Raw genomic sequence first — 22,614 nt, forward strand, 5'->3', positions numbered from 1 at the left:
TTCATGTTGCACATAAGGATTGTGAAAAAAAGTGTGAGGAAACACTAAATCAAGTGGTGACATTTTTATTTGGGTATGCGCTGAATTGTAATGGCTTCTTGCATATTGAAGACTCTCTTGTGGTTATTATCACATCCTGTCATCACTTACACACACCATCATGCACAATTTTTAGTCCCTTCAGATCATCTGATTATGTTCCGCTGGTTTGTTCTTTAAATATTATCACTTCCTCTGCTGAACGCCTCCTCGCCATCGTCATCTGTCATCATCGCCAACCGACGGCTGTTCCGACACCTCCATTGGAAGCGTATTTTCTAATTGTGTGGTTTCTGTTATATCTTATTGGGATGTGTGTACCGCAGTACTCCTGAGCCGAATGCTTCATATGAGTGCGAACAAACAGCAAAGAGGCTGCTGCATTTGATGAAGGTTACTACGGGAGCAAGAATGTCAAACCAATTAGGTTGAACCACTTTCTAACAGCCCGTTTTAACTCCACTTCACTTTTGCGTGAATAAAATGTGCATGACGGCATCCGTAGAAAGTGAATGGTTTTGCTGCCATTTTTGCAGAAATTTGCACGTTATCACCAAAAAAGTGGAATAAGAAGGGATAATGTACAATGGTAATATTAAAATGGTTATACTAAATAATTGGGAATTCTGTTTTAACTCCAGAATATTTTGGTGATAAATTAAAAGACTATTACATCTTAGCACGGTGACTTTTTCAAATTAGAAAGATTAATTTATTGAAAAATGTACCAGATTTTTTTTTCAGTAATGACAAAATAATCAGATATTTTAATTCGTTTTTATATTTTTGACATATTATATTATATTATATTATATTATATTATATTATATTATATTATATTATATTATATTATATTATATTATATTATATTATATTATATTATATTATATTATATTATATTATATTATATTATATTATATTTCAATAGTAATACTATCAGACTTTATAAAAACATAATATTTGTTCATTTATTTGATAATATTTAAAGCATTTTTACTTATTAAAAAAAATTTATTACATTCTATTATTTTACTAAGTTTTTATTGTTACTGGAGTAAGTTCATGTACTGTATTTATACAAATAGAATGAATGAATGAATGAATGAATACCGAGGAGTACTAAATGCTAATATAAATACATACAGTACATCATTCAAATAAACAAAAAATGCAAATAATAATAAGATAATTCTAATAAAGTCTTACCTGTTTTTTTGTCTAACATTGCACCTAAAAGAAGCATCTAGCATTGCTTGTGTTGACGCATGCTCAGACTCCATGATGAGCGACACCCACCCTTTTCCCCCCTCTCTCTCTTCCCCTCTCTCTCCCTCTCCTTTTCAAGTGAGGCGGAGCGTCCTCTGCATCAGACAGTGATGGAAGAGCAGCAGGTCACCATAAAACACACATCGCCGATCTCAGCATCCCTCCAGTCCATTTCGGGGTGGTCCCTTGAGGTGATTCCAGTCCCCGCATGCAGGAGGAGGGCAGGCTGAAAAGAAGGTGGAGTGAAAATGGGCAGGAAAAGAGGCGAAGATGGAGCGGCAGAGATGCTCTTGTGAATGAACCAACGAGGTAGAGTTTTCAGGTAAGGAATATTCCAATTGAAATAAGCCTACTGACAATGCTGCAGGCAATAACTGGGACACCTATGGGGTGCCGGTCTCCATTCATAAATGGGTCACATGCTTGCTGCAAGACAACAGAGGTCACCTTTTTGCTTGCATGCAAATGATTTTCATATTGTAATATAAATAAATGCACTTGCCGTCATCACAGCAGCCGCTGTAACAAGGGTGCACCCAGGATAACCTTGAGAATCTCATGACCCAGTCAGACAGACCCACATTTACATAACAACACACACACAGAGAATATGCTGCTACAATAAGCTGTAGACCACCATCACCATAAACCACCATCTGTATTGTATGTATGCCAGATTGGTACATCCTGTCCTCCAAGTTCACCTTGCACAGTGTCAGTATGTATCTATATCTATCTCCTTTTACGGGCGGATGGAGCACTACTGCAGAGGGAGAGCATAATAATAGCAAGAACCAAAGAGGAACCCACCCATCCATGAAGGCGACCAGGTGACAGATGAGGTCCTCTCAAATGAGTAGAAATATCAGCCATTGGTCCACTCTTGTCAAGAAAAAGCACCAAAAAATTAGGTAAACTTAAGGTAAAATAAAGTAATTATTCCATTATGGATAATTAAAATGACTATATATTTTTTTCACATTTAAACACTTAATAACACTTTAATAATTTTTAATGTATGATTAAAATGTTATTGTAAATTGTGAAACAAATTTTTACAATACATTTAAAATTCATAGTTTATAATGTATGATTAATATGACTGTAATACATTAGAATTTCTTTTCTTTGGTAATCAAATTTTTAAAATATTTTACTGTATGATTAAAATGACTGCAGTGCAATAATACTTTTTTCTACTTTTGCAAGCTATGTAATTACACTGTAACGAATCTTTGTGATTTCCACAGTATGGTACTGTATTGCAGTGCATTACTGTGATCTATGTTTACAATAAAGTATTGTGATTCTATTCTGGACTATTGTAGTATTGACACTAATTTACTGTAAATGTTTTCACGTTAGAGTACTGTAAATTACACACACTTTCACAGTAAAACCAGTCCATAAATAATAAGTCAATTGCTGTGAATCGAATTACAATATTTTACTGCACTTTAACAATAGTTACTGTATTACGAGCAGTCCATTACTGTGATTATGCAATGTGTTACTGTGAATGATATTCACATTATATGACTGTAAATATGACTGTAAATTGTACCACAATGGCGCCTTCAACAGTGCTTTGGAGATGTTCACAGTAATTTACATTAAAATGAGTGGAAATTACTGTAGACTGCAGTGGATTGTGGGAAGAAGACTTTTGGAGGGAAAACAGTAGGACTTATTGTTCCTTTACAGAGCTGCAGTGCTGAATGCCCAGAGAGAGGAAATACATTGAAACTAGTAAGTATATTATTTAATCTACAGATAGATCTCATTCAGAGAAGTCAACACATGAAAATATAACAAGCTAGATTTGCAGATTGGATTGGATTAGATTTGACTTTTGGTATGTTTGGGTAAATGAGAGAAAGAAAGCTATTGTATAGAGCTTGCATACCACCTGTAAGTAAAAGTTGCTAGAACTCCTCTTTCAAAAGAACATCATTTATATTTTATTAGTTACTAGTATTTATAGTTTACTAGTTATACTGTAGTTATACAGTAACTGTAATAGTCTTTTCAATTGTAATGTCTTTAGTAGGCTATAGCTCAGATGTGTTTGATTGCTATTAGAAACTCAGCAGCCCAGTGTGTGCTGTTGCTAGTTATATATAGCCAGTTATAGCTGCTTATATTTTTGCTGTAGTTTTAATTAAGCTTATCTTTTGTTGTCCATATATCATTTAATATTCATTTATAATCGTCTTTTATAATTCAGGGGAAAGGCGGAACGGAAACAAATACTTCTTTCTTCACTGTCTTATCACAAAGCTTACAGCTTTTTGGTAAGTCAAAGAAGAAAATATATGTGACCATAGTCTGTACGTAACTGATTGCTAATATTAACTTATCAATAGGGCCTTCAGCTATATTTCTTTCGAAGTCAACTTACAAGATGGACAAAGGATGTCAAGACAGTCCTGAAAGATGTCAGTGAGGTGGGCAACATCAACCATAGTGTTGCATCTCTACTTGTCACAATGGCCTACTTCAAAGAAAAAGAGGATTCACTCTTTCTTCTGGCTGATGTAAGTACATGGAACATGTGGACATGGATGCTTTTTAAACATATTTGTCAACTGAATATTTATTGCACTTAGGGATAAATTATGGCCTATTTTTCTCTCTAATGTAATCAGTAACAGTTTTCACATTGTTCTTTCATACACATTTGCCATTAGCTGTTCAGGTCAATACAAGACAAACCATGGTTTTATTGAATAACTGATGAGAAAGACATTATTGTGTTAAATACTATAAAATTATGTTGTCTGATCTTTTGTGTTATTTAGGTGACAACCACCTCAGCAGATGCAGCAGCCAGTCTCTCCCAAGCACACCAAGGTTGCTGGCACTTGGTAAGTGTAAAACTCTCTCTTCCAATGTCAGGTGGAAGAACAAGTGTTAATGTGATAAAAATGAAAACATCTCCATTTTATGTAATAGATTCACACAACTGAACACATTGTATTCTCATTGAGGAATCTGATGCAACTCTAGGATTGGTCCATTTGGAAGGAGATTACACGTACATAGGTCAAGTAAAATGTTGTGCATGACATGGGACATTTAATGACAATGACACATTATAGTTATTTATATTGTCCGTGTGTATAGTGGTTAATAGATGTCATGCTTATCATCACCCACTAGGATGTTTTGCTTTTGCTGTGGCTGAGAATATCAGTGATGTAGCAAAAGCACTAAGAATATTTCTTCTGCTTGTAGGTTCTTCCTGAGGATTAACCCTGAAAGCTCAAAGTGCACCAGGAAGAAGGCAAAAAGAAAGAACGGGTCTGAATCGCAGAGTGGCCACTTTAATTGGGGAAGTTGTAGAGTTTGAATAGAAAAAGTATTAAGGGTGTGTCACAAGTTTGAAGTCTGCGTAGTATGTTTTGGCATGCCCAGAGTTTGTTTAGCTTTTCTTCTCGGCCCATTGGCCAACAGAGCCATTTTATAGATTAAGGTGGTTGTTTGTTACAATGCATGTTCTGCATCCTGAAAAATAAATGTAATTTAACTGTTGGTAGCTGTTGTGTAATATGTTTAAGGTTTTTTTGGGAGCACAGTGAGGTATTTGAATATCATTGTTTACAACTGTGTACGATAATTTCATAGACTTCATAGTAATTGGAAAACAACTCAGATAACAATAATACAGTATTGATGTTTACAGTTATACACGGTTTTGTATTACAGTGAAGAAAATTGAACAGGAAAATTACAGTAACATACATATTTTGAGTTTACAGTAGTTTGAATTGTCACAGTATGTTCACTGTGGTTTAATTTACAGTACTTTTTTATTACTGTAAATTACATCACAGGATACTGTGAAATATATTACAGTATTTTACTGGCATCGTGCTGCCAGTAAAATACTGTAAATTTAATTTACAGTCCTAGTTTTTATACTGTAAAATAAAACACAGTAAACATACTGTGAAATATATTACAGTAATTTACTGGCATCGTGCTGCCAGTAAATTTACAGGTAATTATTTTACAGTGTACATAAAAATGATATATGATGTCAATTACTATACGACATTGAAAGACACTTGTTATACTTGGATAAATTATTTTAAAAAGTTACCAATCATTAGTGATTGATATTATGTATGATTGAAACAACAAAATTACTTTGGTAATTCACAATTTTAAAAGAAAATATTCGTTCATTCATTTTCTACCGCTTTTCCTCATGAGGGTCGCGGGGGTGCTGGAGCCTATCCCAACTGTCTTTGGGCGAGAGGCGGGGTACACCCTGGACTGGTCGCCAGCCAATCACAGGGCACATATAGACAAACAACCATTAACACTCACATTCATACCTATGGACAATTTGGAGTCGGCAATTAACCTAGCATGTTTTTGGAATGTGGGAGGAAACCGGAGTACCCGGAGAAAACCCACGCATGCACGAAGAGAACATGCAAACTCGACACAGAGATGGCAGAGGCTAGAAAAGAAAATATATTTTTTTATTAATAGTGTATTATGCATGAGTAATATTACTGTAGTGTATTATAAGACATCTACTTCAGTAATAAAAAAAACATTTATTACTAGTTTATTATGTACATTTAGAAGTTTTTAGTGCTTCACTTGTCACAGTCGGGTCTGGAACCAATTAACCTCAATAAACGAGGAATTACTGTACTTGCAAATTAAATCTTTTTGAGGTGCTATTCAGTGTCCAAAGTATGACAACCACTGACGAACAATCCTCCTTATCCTCTGGCAGGTTTGTCCTCTGCTCGACGTTGACGATGGAGTCCACCCACCTCCTGGGTGGTGCTAAGAAGCGAGTGAAGATCCACCCTCACACCGTCACAGCCAAATATGCCACGCACGGCCCTTACTCCCCGCAGGCTGGCATCCACACACACTTCCCTCAGCCTGGTGATGAGGGCTACGACGATGCACCCTCATTCGAGGACTTTGGCTCCTTCCTGGAGGAGACATCAGACAAGAAGCAGCTGACAGAAGCCAAGAGGTGGCCTCTGACTCTGTTTGCCGCCAAAGACAAGGACAAGGGGGGCACCCCGACACTACAGGCAGACGGGAGTGGCGATGGTGTCGAAGGGGGAGTCAGAGTTGCAAAGGGACCTGGGAGAGGGGTTGGGGAGCAGCTGGCTAGCTTTGGAGAGGCGTCTGTGTCCGCGTCCCGGTTCACCTGGGTTGGACTCTTGGGGGCAGCGCTGGCTAGCGGATGTGTGATTATTCTGACTTGTGTGGCCTCGGAGCACTTCAGTCTGGGTCCCCTCTTTCTTCTCTTGGTACGGTCCATCGTGCAGCTCCTCTCCGTGGCCGTACCACTCCATAAGGGGGAGAACCCCTTTGGACCAGAAGGTTACCGACTCCGTCTGCTGTGTTATGGCGTGGCCTACTCCTTCTCCCTCTGCTGTGCTTACTCATCACTGACCTTTGTCTCTCCTGACAATGCCACCACCACTTGGCGCCTTGCAACCACGGTGCTGTCGGCAACGCTCGCCTTCCTGTTGCTGGAGGAGCGTCTAAGTTTGGTGGATGGCATCACCCTTGCGGCGGGGCTGTGTGGTTTGGGAATTCTGCTACTACCTGCTGCAGATGAGAGCAATTCTGATTCACCAACTGACCCGGTTGTGTTCTGGAGGGGTGCCTTTGGGTGGTCTCTGGCTGCACTCGCCGGGCTGTGGATGGCCCTAGCCTTGGTTGGGTACCGCTCCCTGAAGGAGAGAGTGGGGGTGGCCACAGCTCTCTTCACAGTGAGCTGGACGGGCTGCCTGCTGACACCGGCGCCACTGGCTCTGCTCCAGGAGGGCTGGTCTTGGCCCAAGAGCACCCTTGAATGGGGCCTGATCCTGGGCTTGGTGGCCTGCTCAGCCACTGCCTTCCTAGGGGTGACGCACGGCCTCACCCGCCTACACCCGGCACTGGTATCTGCCTGCCAAAGCTTGGAGGTGGCGGTCGCCACAGTAGTGCATCTGGCCTTGCTGCCGATGGCGCCCACCGCGGCAGAGGTGGTCGGGAACACGATGGTAATGCTGAGCGTCGGCTGGTTGGTGGCTGTGAAGCTGCTTCCCTCACGCGGGGCTGGGCGGCGCCATCGGGAGGAGTATGAGGAGATTCTGGACTCACCCATTAAATAGACACTTCTACACTCTCTCTATTGTATATTTCAACTGCTAAATGCTGATTGGAGCATATTACCTATGCCAAGCACAATGTATTAATCACCATCTGTTTTTTCATCAGCTAGTTCAATGCAACTTTGTAGAGGCGAGCCAAGGAAAAACATCACTTGAGTGACGTGACACTGGCAGGGCTATTCAACTAAATTCTTCTGGGGGACACAAGCAATGTTTACACTAGCCAAAACCTTGACTACTGCACTGCTGTTTTTAAGAACATACTGCCAAAAATGTTATTCAAACACTCTCTATATGAAAACAACCTTCTGCTCTTTTTAAGGACCAACTGACAGTGCTAATGACCAAAAGGTGAGCGCTGCTGTTTTTAAAAATCTAAAGAAAGAAATTCAAGTTCAAGATCCTCTATATGAGAGCAGACAGACTCTAAAAACACCCATTCAATGTCTTCTATTTGACAGTAGAAATTTTTCTTAGAAATCTACTGTAAAAAATTGTCCCCTCTTGTGGCCAGTCTGACTTTCTTTACCAGTTGAATAGCCCTCGACTAAGTCATGAGTGGTACAGTCCAGCCCAGACTCTAAATAGCAACCTCCATGAACCAGGAAGTAGCCTGCAAACATAGTAAAAAAAATTTTCTGTCTGTTCCACTTCAGAGTGCCATTCTCAACTAATCTGTGCGTCCTCTTTGTTACCTTTGTTATTTTAAGTGCCAAAGTGGTTGTTGTGTGTTATCACTTGATGTTGTGACATTAAAGTATGGCTGATCAACAAACTGCTTGGCTCTCCAAGTCAGATCAATCATGACTTCAGCTCAGATATTGGCTTGCCAAGGATCCACACCATCCAGGATCCAGGAAATCAAGAATCACCATCATCAAGGATTCATCATGCAATCAAGGATCTACATCGTCAAGGATTGACACCATCAAGTCTAGGATTGACGTCATCAAGTTAAGGATGGATGTCTTCAAGGGTTGATCTCAGTAATGATTGACACCATCAAGGATCAACACCAGAAGGGACCAAAGATCCATGGCATCAACACCATTAAGGATGTGCATCATCAAGGATCCACACTATAGACTACCTAGAATCCACAACATCAACACCATTAATAATCTACACCAAGGACTGATATCAGCAACAATCGACACCACCATGATTAACGCCAGCAGGGGTCAGGATTAACTCCATGGACAACAACAATGGACACTATTTCGGATCCATGGCATCTAGGATATAGCCATTGACGCCTTCGAGGTTTGACATTATGGCACCACGCCATCAAGGAACCACACCATCAAGGAGTGTCGGCATCAAGGATCGGCACCATCAAGAATATATGGAACAAAGGATCATTGTAATCAATGTTGCCATCAAGGGAACGGTGCCAACACATCAATGACTTGCCTCGTTAGGGATCCACACCATCAAGGATTGCTGGCAAAGGCATCAAGGATCACCATCATTGACATCATCAAGGATGAACACCATCAAGGATTCACAGCATCAACACCATTAATGATCCATGCATCCAGCGTGGACGTCAGTAACAATTGACACAATCAAGGATCAATGCCAGCAGGGATTGATGATTGACACCATCAAGTATCCACATCATGGATCACCAAAAATCGACACCATTAAAGATCAATACCATCAAGACTTCATGGCATCAAGAATCCAGCCTTTGGCATCATCAAGAAGTGACATAATGGAACTGCAGCATCAATGATTGACGTCAAGGCGTGACGCCATCAAGGATTGGCACCATCGGTTGTCGCCATCAAGGAACTGTGCCAACAAAAATGAGTGGCTTGCCAGTGACTTACCCCATTACAGAGCCACACCATCAGGGATCACAGTCAGCAATGGTATCAAGCGTCACGGTCATTGACATCATCAAGGAGCGACAGACACAATACAATAGAAACACAAATAAATAAAAAGAGTGATGAGTAAAAGGTCAGAATTGACAGATGGGAGCAGAGCTAGTTTACAAAAAAAGGAAAAAATAGGCCGGGGATGCAGTGATATAAGTACTGCTTCTTCCCCAGCGTTTTACTCATCATTAGCCACATGCTTTTCTATTTTTTTCACATTATCAGTGTGTCTTTTGCAAGCTGCTTAAAGCAGCAACACCAAAACGACATCACAAAGCCTCCATTCACCAAAGCATCTCATTAGTTGTGACCTTGGTGAAGACAAAAACAACTCAACACAGTTGAGATGCAAACACACACACACACATCTTGTTATTAAAGAATGTGGACAGTCAATGTTTTTTTAACATTTTTTAACAAGAAAAACATAATCAAGCTCACATTCCACTTTTCTCACTTTTTTTGTTTTGACTTTTCAAGGTCATTTTGACTTTGTTTGCAATAAAACCAAATAAAGATAACAAGATGTGAAAAATAAATGAGCTGAAGCTATAACTCTGACATATTAAAAAAAAAAGGAGTCAAGTTCTCAGAAAACAGGACATTTGACAACTATGTAATTATTACGGTATTGTTTTTTTCTTTAAATGTAAGGCTGCACGGCCGTCTAGTGGTTAGGCCACACAGCTAGAAGACCAGAGTTCGATTACACTCTTGCCATCTCTGTGTGGAGTTTGCATGTTCTCCCCGTGCATGCGTGGGTTTTCTCCAGGTACTCCGGTTTCCTCCCACATTCCAAAAACATGCTAGGTTAATTGGTGACTCCAAATTGTCCATAGGTATGAATGTGAGTGTGAATGGTTGTTTGTCTATATGTGCCCTGTGATTGGCTGGCCACCAGTCCAGGGTGTACCCCACTTCTGGCCGGAAGACAGCTGGGATTGGCTCTCCTTGTGAGGAGAAGTGGGAGAAAATGAATAAATGAATAATTTTCAGATTAGGATTAGTTCAATATAATATTAGACATTTATTGAAATATTATGTAATATTTAGACATATATTCATATATCCCTAGCTTTACTAGATGTTATAACATCATAATAATAAATAATAATAAAAACAAAAAGCGAAATTAAACATTTATTTTTTCATATTGGGGGTTATTGTTTGAAGTTTTTTTCACAATAATAATTTTGACATTAAATATTATCTTTTGTGATGACCACCATAAGTGAATAAATAAAGCAAATGTAAAAATACCAATTAAAATGTAATTGAAAATGAAGTAAAGAAAACGTTAGAAAACATTAACCATTGACTATTATCATTTCTACTTATTTTTATATTCAATCTTATGTGTTTTTCCTTTTTCCTCCTTTCCTTTTCCCTCCTTTTTTTCTGACAACCAGTTCCACACGTGCACAGCAAGGACAAAAGGGCTTATGGGCTGTGGGCATCTTGAGGCTGTTGTCATGTGTTTTTATTGATGAAAGTACACTGACAGTCCACTCCTTAAAAGGATGAAGTGCAAAAGTGTCAAGGCCAGACTGTCACTCTTGTTTTTTGTATCTTCATGTGTCTCCTCTGTCTTTCTTCAACATCCCCGCTTGTTCAATCATTCTGCTCAGCTGCACGTGAACCTGCTGCAGCTCAGTTGCTATGGCAACCAAGGCCTTCTCCACTGAGGCCATGTCCAGAGGTGAATTCACTTCCTGCTCCTTAAGAACAGATGTGAAAGGCTTCATCCCCAACCCGAGAGCCGCCGCCAAGCCACCCTCCGGTCTTTGTGTTGGAAGGTGTCCCTCCTTGCCGCCGTCCTCCTCTGGAAAACTGTCCAGGATCTTCTGCAAGGTGGTGTTGACCCTCCTCTCCCTCGCATCCGCCTCCTCCCGAAGCTCAGCCAGGCCCCGATGAAGCATCTTCAGGTTAGCCTGCTCTGCTTGACCGAAACAGGTGGAGCACAGACGGGACGTCACCCTGGCTAGGTGGTCCACCTGCGCCCCGAGGGACGCCATTCCTCCACAACATTTCTCAAAGGACTCCAGCAGCATGTTCTGCCTCATGTGAGAGTTCTCCAGTGCGATGAAGAGCTTGTCCCATCGCGTCAGCTCTGCAGCTTGGCATGGCGTTTGCTGGGACTCCTCTGAGGATGACAATCATAAGTCCAGTCGACAATTAATGAAAACGTTTCTGGACCAAAAACACCCTGAACAATACTGGACAACAGAACCTACTGTACCTTCTCGGGGTACATCGTTGTCGTAGACGTCCATGTAGTCCACATGGTTCAAATGCAGTGATGCACCCACACAACTCAGCACACACAGAAGCCGCCACACCTTCAACGCACCCATGATGGGGCTGAGGAGCATTCGTCAGCACGGCCACCAAACTTCTTCTACACGCAATGAGCAGGTCTTCAGTGAAAACTATTCACTGTGAGCCAATGCTGCCTTATAAATGGAGCGGCGGAAGGAGGCGGGAGGTCATGGGGGTGTGCCAGAGCTGCATGGACCGTGGTGTGAGAGGAGGAGGGCACTGTGAGTAATGCTTCAGTGGAAGTAATGTCAAAAAAGTCAGAGTAACTAGAGGAGGTCACTGGGGCTTAAATATTTGGGTACCACATCCATTCATATCTCAGATCACATGACTTGATTCCATTCCCTTAAGAATAAATATGCTGAGCGGTTCCCCAGCCTGCCTTTGCTCGTTTGTCAGCTCGGAGCGCAGAATGCTAGGGTGGCTGCAATGTCCAAAATGCCGCTGTAGTGCACCCACCAGGGCCCCATAGTCATTTCTTTCAGTCGGGCTCAGCAGCAGTAAACACTACAAAGCTTCATCAGTGGGCACAAGGTAAGCTATAAAGCTTTATTAGCATCTGACCAGCCAACAGCCCATGCCAACAGTTCAAACTGGGCGTGGATTGCTTCCTAATCTTGCCTTTCCATTGTATTTCGGCGTCTTCACATGCTGCTGGCAGCCATTGGTGCTGCCATGAGCGCCACCATCGTCATCACTCTCCGTTTCCGCGTACCTCTCATCGTTCTGTGAGCCGCCTGGCTGCCTGGTGAAGTCGAGCAGTGTGCTCTGAAGCACAGTCACGTCAGCCCACGTTGCATCATACTGCCAACAGCATCCACCTCCTCCTCCTTAACTTTCGGGCGGCTGTCGCCATCAAAACGCTAAGCCGTCATGCCGTCTGATACCAATGTAGCATTGTCACTGACGCTATGGAACTAACACGACTGTGGTTGTAATAAAAGCTTGTTTTTGGCCGTCAGCAGCGGTATGACTATGTTTTCATGGTCAAGGAATCAAAATGTGTTGACAAAATAAATGCAGGGCTAATATTTATGTGTTGTGAATGACATCATTATTGTATATTTTTAGTGTATTGTATTTGATAATTGTACTTTTATTACTGTCTTTAACAGGCCCCGTGGGGATAAGCGGCATAGAAGATGGATTGATGGATGAAGTTTTAACAGACATTTTCCAATATACATTATAATTAAATTCTAGTATAATTATTTAAAAAATTTTAAACTATTACAACTTTTTAAATTAACTTCAATTAAATTGTGCTTATATTTCTTACCTTTGTTGGTTATGGACAATTTGTGACAGCTGACAACCGTCAATTCGGTTGTCACGTTGTCGGTCTTCCTGACATCAAGCTGCTATCAGAGTGGACCATGTGCTTCTCCGCTGACTGGCTGATGTCCACACAGGATGGTAGCGGTGCTTTCCCTGACAATCCTGACACCTGTTAACCCCAGGATCTACGACAACAAATAAAATCTGTCCTCTTTCAGCATTTGCAAAGTCAAGGTCAGCAGACGACAAAACACAATGACAGAAGAGGAATTCTCCAAGTCTCCAAGGCGAGGGCCTATAAAAACCAGGTAGTGGACGGAATATTTCCCCAAAGCCACACTTTGGACACCCGTAATGTAGGTTAAAAACACCCTGTGGCTGAGTTGACACCTGTAGGACACACCTACAACAATAACACTCCCTGCTGAGAGGTGACGAGAATATGAGAACGTACCAAGAAAAAGTTAAATGGGACAGCCCAGGGGGAGAGGTGATGAATGTGGAATTTTTGGAGAGCAAATACATTTCAAAACTATTCCCTTATGTTTGGCTGTGATGTCGGTGGAAATGCAAGTGGGGGGGAATAGAAAATAGGACAATGGAAAAGAAAAAAAAGGAAATACTGCAACATGGTTTTGATCACGTCGAAAGCATAGAGTAAGACTGACACCAGCCAGCCAGCACTGTGTCATGTCCTACTTGGGTGGATCCCACAAAGTGTGGACCGGGGGCCATCTTTGGCCCACAACATGTATTTTATAGGTCCTTGGGATACTGTAAAAAATGTTTTTAACTCATTTAATAACAAAGGCATATTTATATTCTTGAACGATCAATCCCAACAACGTATTTAGACATCTTTTAAGTTTTTGGCAATACTTTACAATAAGGTACACAAAATCATAGTAGTTAATGAGCAATGGATCTACTTAATGCTAACGACTACACATTAGTTCCTCTGTAATTACTTTAAATGTATGTGCCTTAGTTTATTAGTAACTACTCTAGATTTACGGGCCTTTGTTCCTCAACAACTACTCTAAATGTATGTACATTAGTTCCCCAGTAACTATGTTACTCATTAGTTCCTCAGTAACGACTCTAATTGTGCCTTAGTTCATCAATAAGTACTCTACTCATTAGTTACACAGTAACTACTTTAAATTTATGTGCCTTTACGCCTCAACAAATACTTTATGTACTTTATCTGCATTAGTTCCTCAGTAACTACTCTACTCATGAGTTCCTCAGTAACTACTATACATATGTGTGCCTTGGTTCCACAGTAACTACTCTACTCATTAGTTCATCAGTAACTACTCTACATATGTGTGCCTTAGTTCCATAGTAACTACTCTACTCATTAGTTAATCAATAACTACTCTAAATGTGTGTGCCATAGTGCCCCAACAACTACTTTAAATGTATGTGCATGAATTCCTCAGTAACTACTCTAAATCTGTGTGTCTTAGTTCCCCGGTAACTACTCTAAATTCATGTGCATTAGTTCCTCAGTAACTACTGTAAATGTGTGTACCTTAGTTCCCCAACAAGTACTCTAAATGTATGTGTATTAGCTCCTCAGTAACTACTGTAAATGTGTGTGCCATAGTTCATCAATAAGTACTCTACTCATTATTTTACAGTAACAATTATGTGCCTTAGTTCCCCAACAACTATTCTAGATTTACGTATGTGCATTAGTTCCTCATTAACTACTCTACTCATTAGTTCCTCAGTAACTACTCTAAATGTATGTGCCTTAGTTTTTCTATAAGTACCCTACTCATTATTTCACAGTAACTACTTTAAATGTATGTGCCTTAGTTCCTCAGTATCCGTTCTACTCATTAGTTCCTCAATAACTACTCTACACGTATGTGCATTAGTTCCTCATTAGTTCTTCAATAACTGTTCTAGATTTATGTACTGTAGTTCATCAGTAGCGACTGCGTGTATGTCCCTTAGTTCCTCAATAACTACTCTACTCATTAGTTCATCATTAGTTTCACAGTAACTACGTTAAATGTATGTGCTGTAGTTCCTCAGTAACTGCTCTACATCATTAACTACTCTAAATTCATGTGTATTAGTTCATCATCACTTCTTCATTAGTTCCTCAGTAACTACTCTAAATGCACATGCCTTAGTTCCTCAATAACTACTCTACTCATTAGTTCTTTATTAGTTCCGCAATAACACCTCTAAATTTATGTGCATTCGTGAATTGGTTATTTATTTCTTCATTAATTCTCAGTAACTACTCAAAATGTATGTGCCTTAATCATTAGTCCGTCATTAGTTCCTCAGTAAGTACTGTATTTTTGTGTACCTTATTGAGATCAAAAAGAGGTGATGACGCAACTCTCCACGAATGGATTTAACTTCAGAGCCATTTTCAGCCATAAATACAGTCACAAGGTGGAAGAAGTGTATTTGATGAGAGCAAAAAGAAAATCCCACGACAGGAAGGAGGAAGTGAGAGAGCGTGGAGGAGCATAGCGTGCAGAAGGTTAGGCATGTAGGGAAATTTTAACACATGCAAACACGCAGTTCAATTCCAAATGTGACAATTGTAAACAGTCCATTGTGTTAGATAATACGTTGTTATTTTGATGTGAAACAAACAAAAACTACCTGATGACAACATCAGCCATTGTTGTTTGCTTCATGAAGGTCTTTCTAGCATGCTATAAATTAATCACCTCCTATGACGTATTTGTATTGGCAGTGTGGCAGCTTCCATCCGCTTCTATAATTCAGTCAATAGCATTTTTTGTTCTCTATCCTTCCCGTGCCATCACACAGCAGCATCATGTCTCCGTAGGCCTGCAAAGACGTGAACACAACAACCACAAAAGTGGGACAGGAAATGTCACTGCAGTGAGGTACAATCGCCAGGGACACTTTGAGGGAAATCTATTTTAGAAGAGCTGGCATATCAATTGTGGTTTTGCTGAGTCAGAGGAAAAAGACTTTCATCACACTTCTATCTGGCCGCCACTCGTGCAGATATTTTTGTTTTTATTCATTTAATAACAGATTTTAATGCTGTTATCATACATAGTCTATAATTACACGTGACTACTAAATATGTCAAATGAAAATCTTATTTTTATTCATATTGGCAACAACTACTTAATATGCAAAATGATTATAGTTTTTAGATTATGTATATATGTATATATTTTCAATTAATTTTAATTAATTAGATGTGTGAATTAATTACATATATTTATTACTTCTGATATTTTCACTAAATTTTGTTTATATATTTATTCATATTATTTTTCATTACATTTTGCAATTATTAAATTAAATATTGCACAATGTTTGCAGTGTATCAATGAGATTCTTGGCTAACTAACACCTACACGAGGCAATTGTGAGGTCAGAAGGTTTGACTCAATGCGAACACAAATGCAGGAAATTGGACAGAGCTTGACGTCACTGTTTGCATATTTATTTACACTTTCACAAATGCCAGCCGAGCGGGCGCTGACATCAGCTATGTTGTACAAGAGAGCGCTACAACAGTGTGGGCAACAGAGTGGGCCTATACAAACACACACACACACACGTATGTCTTTTACGTGATGTGGAGCTGTTGCAGAAACATGACATCATGTGCATAGATGCCTTTCCATGCATGCGTCCCCAGAGCAGACCCACACTACAAAACTACCTCTATGAGGGAAAATTAGCTCCATCTGGATGTGGAAACTCAGACCCATTTCACCTATTGGGAGCACTGAGGGGGCGAGATTGTGATGTGTGTGTGCGTAAAAATCACCCCAGAGAATGATAATCTCAATTCTAAGCAAAAAAAAAAAACATGATTCATATATTTTATACCTAAAAGCTTGGATTAACCAAGGTTTTGTTTTCTGAAGATAAAAAAACAACTGTGTAGATACAACAGTAGCCAGTGTTATGCAACACTCATATAAGCATAGAAGCACACACCTGAACAAAATAGACAGGACAAATTAGGGGCAGGTGTGGGAGATAAGGACAACCAAGGCAGACACGGGAAAACAGGAAGTCAAATACAAAATATGAGAGTCCAAAACGGAAACCAAAGCCCACACAGGGAACATAGACAAACTATCACCTGGGAACCCACACAGGGCATGAGAGTACACCCCCCTCAAGAACGGATCCCAGACGTCCAAGACAGTTCCGAGTCAAAGATGGTGGGGGGACCAGAGGTGGGTCACCGACGGGACCCTTCTGGGGGTCGGCCGGGGTGGCAGGCCCGGCGAGGCCAGCAAGACCCCTCCAAGTGATGGAGGGAATGGTTGCGTCGGCAGAGGTGTAGACACCCTCCGGGGGGGCGCCCTCGACTATGAGTGAGGTCGGCTTCCTCAGGGGGTGCCCTGGGTGCAGAACCTGGGCTCCGGCAGGGAGTCGGGGAGAAGCGGGCGGAGTCCGGGCCTGACGCGGCATACAACCACGCCAATGAAACGAGCGTGTCGTCCGGCCTGCGCACCATGTGCTCCATTTCCCATAGCGGTCTCGCCATATCCTCGTCCTCCATGGCCTTGAAAAAATGCAAGGTCGAGTCGTAGTTCTCCGCGAGATCGTCGTCTTTTGGTGGGATCATTCTGTCACAATCAGGCTTGAGAGCTTTGCGGTGCGACAGGACCAAATGCAGGTAAAAATATTTATTCCGTGCAATAATAACAGCAGAAGGTAAAGCAACTCAGGAAGCAGGCGGACAAATGATAATGATCCCACGCGGGGAGAAGCATACACCTGAACAAAATAGACAGGACAAATTAGGGGCAGGTGTGGGAGATAAGGACAACCAAGGCAGACACGGGAAAACAGGAAGTCAAATACAAAATATGAGTGTCCAAAACGGAAACCAAAGCCCAGACAGGGAACATAGACAAACTATCACCTGGGAACCCACACAGGGTGTGACACTTCCCACACTTTTAAGATGCTTGTGATGGATGCCTTAATAATTATAATACAGTAAAGTCTTGTTATATCGATATTGTCGGGAGTCGGAAAAAATATCGATATAACCGGACTGTCGATATATCCGATCCTGCGCCGAACTGCATTAAAAGTGGGCAATAATGTACTCGACATTGTTCTATAGTATAGAACAGGGGTCGGCAACCTTTACTATGAAAAGAGCCATTTTACCCAATGCCTACTGAAGAAAAATAGCCTGGAGCCGCAAAACATATAGTATGTTTAAAACAACATTGGAGGGAATTTGGGGGTATCAAAGTAGTTCAGATAAGAAAAGACGAGTTGGAGTACTCTTGCTAGTTTTGGAGATAAACTTACATAAATGTATGTGTAAACTACTGTAAACGTAAAAACAAGTTCCCATGCCGCTGTTTTTAAATTATCTCGAATTTATTTTTTAGATTTGTAGGTAAGTATTACTTGTTTTTCTTCATGTACTGAACTGGATAGCAGTCAGAACTCACTCAGGATGCATTCATGGTCTCAGACAAAGTTGGATTTTTTAAAACTCATTACAAAAGACGTGCATTTTCCCCACTTGGGTGTTAAAAATATTCAAGCATCGCAAAGGGAGCCACAATAAAGAGGCTGAAGAGCCACATGCGGCTCTGGAGCCGCAGGTTGCTGACCCCTGGTATAGAACAATGTCGAGCAGCTTAAATCAATCTTTGCTTAAGGATTTCACCACAGCACAAACACCGATCGGTGTGTGTGCTGTGCTCTGGTGGTGGAAGTGTGAAAAATAAAGTTGACTGGAAGCAGCCGTTCGCCGTGTTCTTTTTTGGTATTGAAATCCTTAAGCAAAGATTGATTTAAGCTGCTTTTGTATCGATATAAGCAGACCAAATTGGCTGGCGGGAGATGAAAAGGGCATCGTAGCAACCGGATTATCATAATAACCGAGTATCGTACTAACGGAACTAATTATATCATAAAAGACTAGAAATTTGCTGGGAAATGAAAATAGTATCGTAATATGCAGTACTTCGATATAACCGATATCGATATAACAAGACTTTACTGTACACATAATGTAAAGTGCCGCATGGTGAACGAGTGGTTAGCATGTTGGCCACACAGTCAGGAGATTGGGAAGATCTGGGTTTGAGTTTGCATGTTCTCCTGGAGGAAAATGTTCATTCCAAAAACATGCTAGGTTAATTGGTGACTCCAAATTGTCCATAGGTATGAATGTGAGTGTGAATGGTTGTTTGTCTATATGTGCCCTGTGATTGGCTGGCGACCAGTCAATGCATGTCTCCGGCTTAACACTACCAGGTTGGATGACCAATCTGTGTTTGTTGTTAAAACCCCATCTTATATGTTCTAGGTTCTCAAAGTGAGATACATGTATACTTGGGGGTACACCACTTGGAGTAGGAGGTACATGAATAAAAAATCAATCCAAACAATTACCCCTAATATTCATCAGTACAAGTGTGCAGGAATGCCACACGGCGTAGGGTGAACGGAGCAGAAAGGAGCCAGAGTATGAAGTTGTTCATTGGTCTGTGTGCGTCATATGAATAAATATGTTTGATGATTATTTAGATACTGCTAATTTTCCCCTTCAATTTGGTATTAAATATGCTGACTTAAACCACAGCCATCTTGAGGAGACGAAAAAAAGTGAAGCTCCCAATGAGAACCTCAGCATCCTCATCTCTGCTGCCTCCAGTTCTGCTGAACAAAATGCTATAAGTTGTGCCTCAAAGAAGCACAAAAATGTCCATCCAATATGAGAAACATGTTTGTAAACATCCAACAATAAAATCATAACATTCCACCACCACTGATTCCACACCACCATGAATGAAGAACGAGTGCGACATGCTGGGTGTTGCCATTACATTGTTGGCCATAGAGGCCGAATGAAGAGAAAGAATTCACACATTTTTCAGTTTTGTTGAATTTTCTTTCTATAATGTGCAATGAGCCAAGAAAAAATGAGCCATGAGCTGCAAGTGGGAAAACATTTGGACTGTCCTTTGAAAAGTGAAACTCAAGTTTCTGAGAAATGAAAGTGAAAACTACACTTAACTAAAAGCAAAACCCCTTCAAGGCAACGCCCCTGGTATTACACAGTGGTAGCAGCAGCAGCTCGACACACCAACCAGACTGAGGTGAGTTTTTGAAGGGTTTTGATGTAAAGGTACCCTTTTACATTAATTATTTGGACTTTTCTCCCTTTCATAGAACAATGTCTTTGAGTACCCGGAAGGACCATTATGCAAGAGGCGTCCCTCTATTCAATCAAAGAGTTGAGGTGGGTTCATTTTCCCTCGACTCAGAGCATAAATTCATACATGACAAGAGCCAGATGAGATACTACGTGGAACCTGACCAAGTTCCAAATTTTGACCTGAGGGACGGCTATAATGACCGATATGTAAAGAGAGATGAGAATTTCAAGAAAGGTCTGACCCACGTCCTCCATTGGATCTTGGCCAACAAGTCAAATCTCAAGAAGAGGCCGTCGTCTTCATTGTAAGATTACAACGCTGACGCACTATTTTGTTTTTTTTGAGACGTTCATGTATCTTGCTGTTTCCTCTACTCAGAGCTTCAGATGTTGACTTTGTGACTTCCCGTGGCCGCTTGACTAAAGTGCTGACAACACCGTATGAGAACCTGTCAAGCTGGTTGCTGGCAGTCACAAAGTTCCAAGGAATACTTTACATCAATGAAGTGGAAACAGAAGCTGCCCGCATAGCACGCAACAACCGCACTGAGACTCATGAGGAGAACATATACTGGGGGTACAAGTTTGAACAGTACATTTGCTCAGGTAAGATGGGCTATGGGATGGCTTTGTACTCGGGTTCTGTTCTGTAACATTTAATAAAATATTTGTCCCTGAAGACACAATTGACGGTTCACCGGATTCAAGTGGTGTCGTCAACTCTAACGAGGCCTTCTACACCGTGGTCCAAACCAGCCTCAAAGACCACAGACTTCTGTTCTCTGCAGAAGTGGACTGTCGGGATAAAGCCAATACCTCGGATCCTCCAGCCTGCTACATTGAGCTGAAGACAGCAAAAAATATCCTCTCCAACAACCAGCGTGGCAAATTTCGCAGGTATGACAAGCCTAAGATCACTTTCAGTCTCGATCTGACGAAGCTTGGTGGCAGAGCAAACGCACTTTTAATTAAATCAAACATGACAGGTGTGAATGCAAACTTAACTCAAATCACAGCAAATCAATCTCCTCCATCCAACCCTGTCTTCTGCATCTGTCTCTCTCACAACACAATATGTACTGCAATATCTCAAACTTGTTGTGTGGGCCTGATGTGACTGCGACTGATGTGTGTGACATCAGCTACCTCGAGTCGACTGCGTTTAGTGTGTGTTAGCAGGAAAGTCTTTGTGAAGCCATGCTGTGTGAATGTCCACTGCAGATGTGTTCAAGTGCATCGTGAGTCTCTCCTTAGCCTTAAACAGCACCATCATGACCATTAATTAGCCTACATTATATCAGTAAGGTTAGAGGTGGTGTCAGTAAGGTTATATTGGACAGTAGCCACCAGAGGAAGTATGCTGTCAATGCAACGTGTGAGTGTATGTAATGTCTAAGTCTAAGATGTCTAAGACGTCTTATATCTTATCACGGTTGGGTCTGCAACCAATTAACCGGTAACGGAGTTATGACAGATAATATGTCACGAACGCTACGCAGTAATGATTCGGGACACAAATGTTATTGCAGCCGAATAGAAAACCTCATCTTGCACTGCCTTGTATTCAAATGTGACGTTCTTTCCTCATTAGGTTTAAGCTCCTCCTTTGGTGGGCACAGTCTGTCCTCGTCGGAGTCCCTCGCATTGTTGCAGGCTTTCGGAATGACGACGGCGTTGTCGAGTCTGTGAAGACTTTTGAAGTCAACAATATTCCAAAACTCGCAGAGGTGCATTGTTGTTACCGTTATATGTCGACGTAGTGCTTCTGAACAGAAAGTATGTTTTTTTTAGCAGACTGAGGTCAACTGTTGGAAGCCAAACATCTGCATGAACTTCTGCTGTGACTTCCTGTCTTTTGTAAAGCGTGAAGTCATCGAAGACGATCCTCGGTGAGTTCTTTGTAAAAAAAAAAAAAAAAAATTAAAAATTTAAAAAATTGCCGGTTTCCAACAATATTCACACCATCGCAGGGTGGTGTATCTGTTCTCAAAGGACCCTTGCTCCGACGTGACCTACACTGTACACAAGGATTCTTCTTATTCTTTCCTGCCAGACTGGTATGTGAATGAAATGATTTAAAGATTCATACCATCAGTACTAATTTACGCTGTGGCATGTAATGAAACAAAATGGTGCAAGTACATTTTACAAATTTTGCTAATTTCACTCTCCTAACATAGTTCCTAGCAGGCTTTCATATATACTGTAATTGAGTCATTTTACACCTGGGTGTTCTTCTCTGCAATGTTTTCATCTCATGTACACGTTTGAACAATTACACATTTTTGACTAACTCTTGTGTGTTGTCCTCCTTCTGGACAGATTCCAGTGCCTCTTAATTGGAAAAATGTAATTGACCCTCTGATATTACTAAAATAAGAATAACTGAAAAATTTACTTGCAAATATGAGCAATGAAGGGTTGCGTTTGAAGGCGCCAGGTAATTTAAGTTGAATTCACGTTTTAAGTTCATATTCTCTCCACCCTGAGCTACCACCTTTCGATGTCCCAA

The 22,614-nt window shown here is 40.9% G+C and overlaps 3 protein-coding genes and 1 long non-coding RNA gene across 5 annotated transcripts; 3 read left to right on the forward strand and 1 right to left on the reverse strand.

The window, feature by feature from the left end:
* The first annotated feature begins 1,383 nt into the window (after positions 1 to 1,383).
* LOC131140263 (solute carrier family 35 member G2-like) lies at positions 1,384 to 8,324 on the forward strand. Its single transcript, XM_058090525.2, has 2 exons — positions 1,384 to 1,627; positions 6,062 to 8,324. The coding sequence occupies exons 1-2, from the start codon at positions 1,602 to 1,604 to the stop codon at positions 7,446 to 7,448; spliced, it is 1,413 nt and encodes a 470-aa protein (XP_057946508.2). The 5' UTR covers positions 1,384 to 1,601; the 3' UTR covers positions 7,449 to 8,324.
* On the forward strand, positions 2,708 to 4,956 carry LOC131104914 (uncharacterized). Of its 2 annotated transcripts, XR_009119846.2 has the most exons (5): positions 2,708 to 3,054; positions 3,533 to 3,599; positions 3,672 to 3,842; positions 4,107 to 4,172; positions 4,543 to 4,956. It is a non-coding gene; the product is annotated as an uncharacterized LOC131104914 (long non-coding RNA). The 2 variants fall into 2 exon arrangements; XR_013629755.1 differs by lacking the exon at positions 3,533 to 3,599 and having other exon boundaries at positions 3,037 to 3,054.
* Positions 8,325 to 10,677: 2,353 nt separating the features above from the next.
* Positions 10,678 to 11,791, reverse strand: LOC131140264 (uncharacterized). Its single transcript, XM_058090526.2, has 2 exons — positions 11,574 to 11,791; positions 10,678 to 11,477 (listed from the first exon to the last, which is right to left on the reverse strand). The coding sequence occupies exons 1-2, from the start codon at positions 11,704 to 11,706 to the stop codon at positions 10,906 to 10,908; spliced, it is 705 nt and encodes a 234-aa protein (XP_057946509.2). The 5' UTR covers positions 11,707 to 11,791; the 3' UTR covers positions 10,678 to 10,905.
* An 8,212-nt stretch (positions 11,792 to 20,003) lies between these two features.
* Positions 20,004 to 22,395, forward strand: LOC131140465 (decapping and exoribonuclease protein-like). Its single transcript, XM_058090927.2, has 7 exons — positions 20,004 to 20,043; positions 20,115 to 20,407; positions 20,482 to 20,708; positions 20,783 to 20,999; positions 21,694 to 21,829; positions 21,897 to 21,991; positions 22,073 to 22,395. Exons 2-7 carry the CDS (start codon positions 20,121 to 20,123, stop codon positions 22,179 to 22,181), a joined length of 1,071 nt encoding a protein of 356 aa, XP_057946910.2. The 5' UTR covers positions 20,004 to 20,043; positions 20,115 to 20,120; the 3' UTR covers positions 22,182 to 22,395.
* The last annotated feature ends 219 nt before the right edge of the window (positions 22,396 to 22,614 follow it).

The sequence above is a fragment of the Doryrhamphus excisus genome, linkage group LG14 (genome assembly GCF_037039965.1).
Source record: "Doryrhamphus excisus strain RoL-2023G ecotype Guam linkage group LG14, RoL_Dexc_Guam_v1.1, whole genome shotgun sequence".
In the NCBI taxonomy this organism is placed as follows: Eukaryota; Metazoa; Chordata; class Actinopteri; order Syngnathiformes; family Syngnathidae; genus Doryrhamphus; species Doryrhamphus excisus.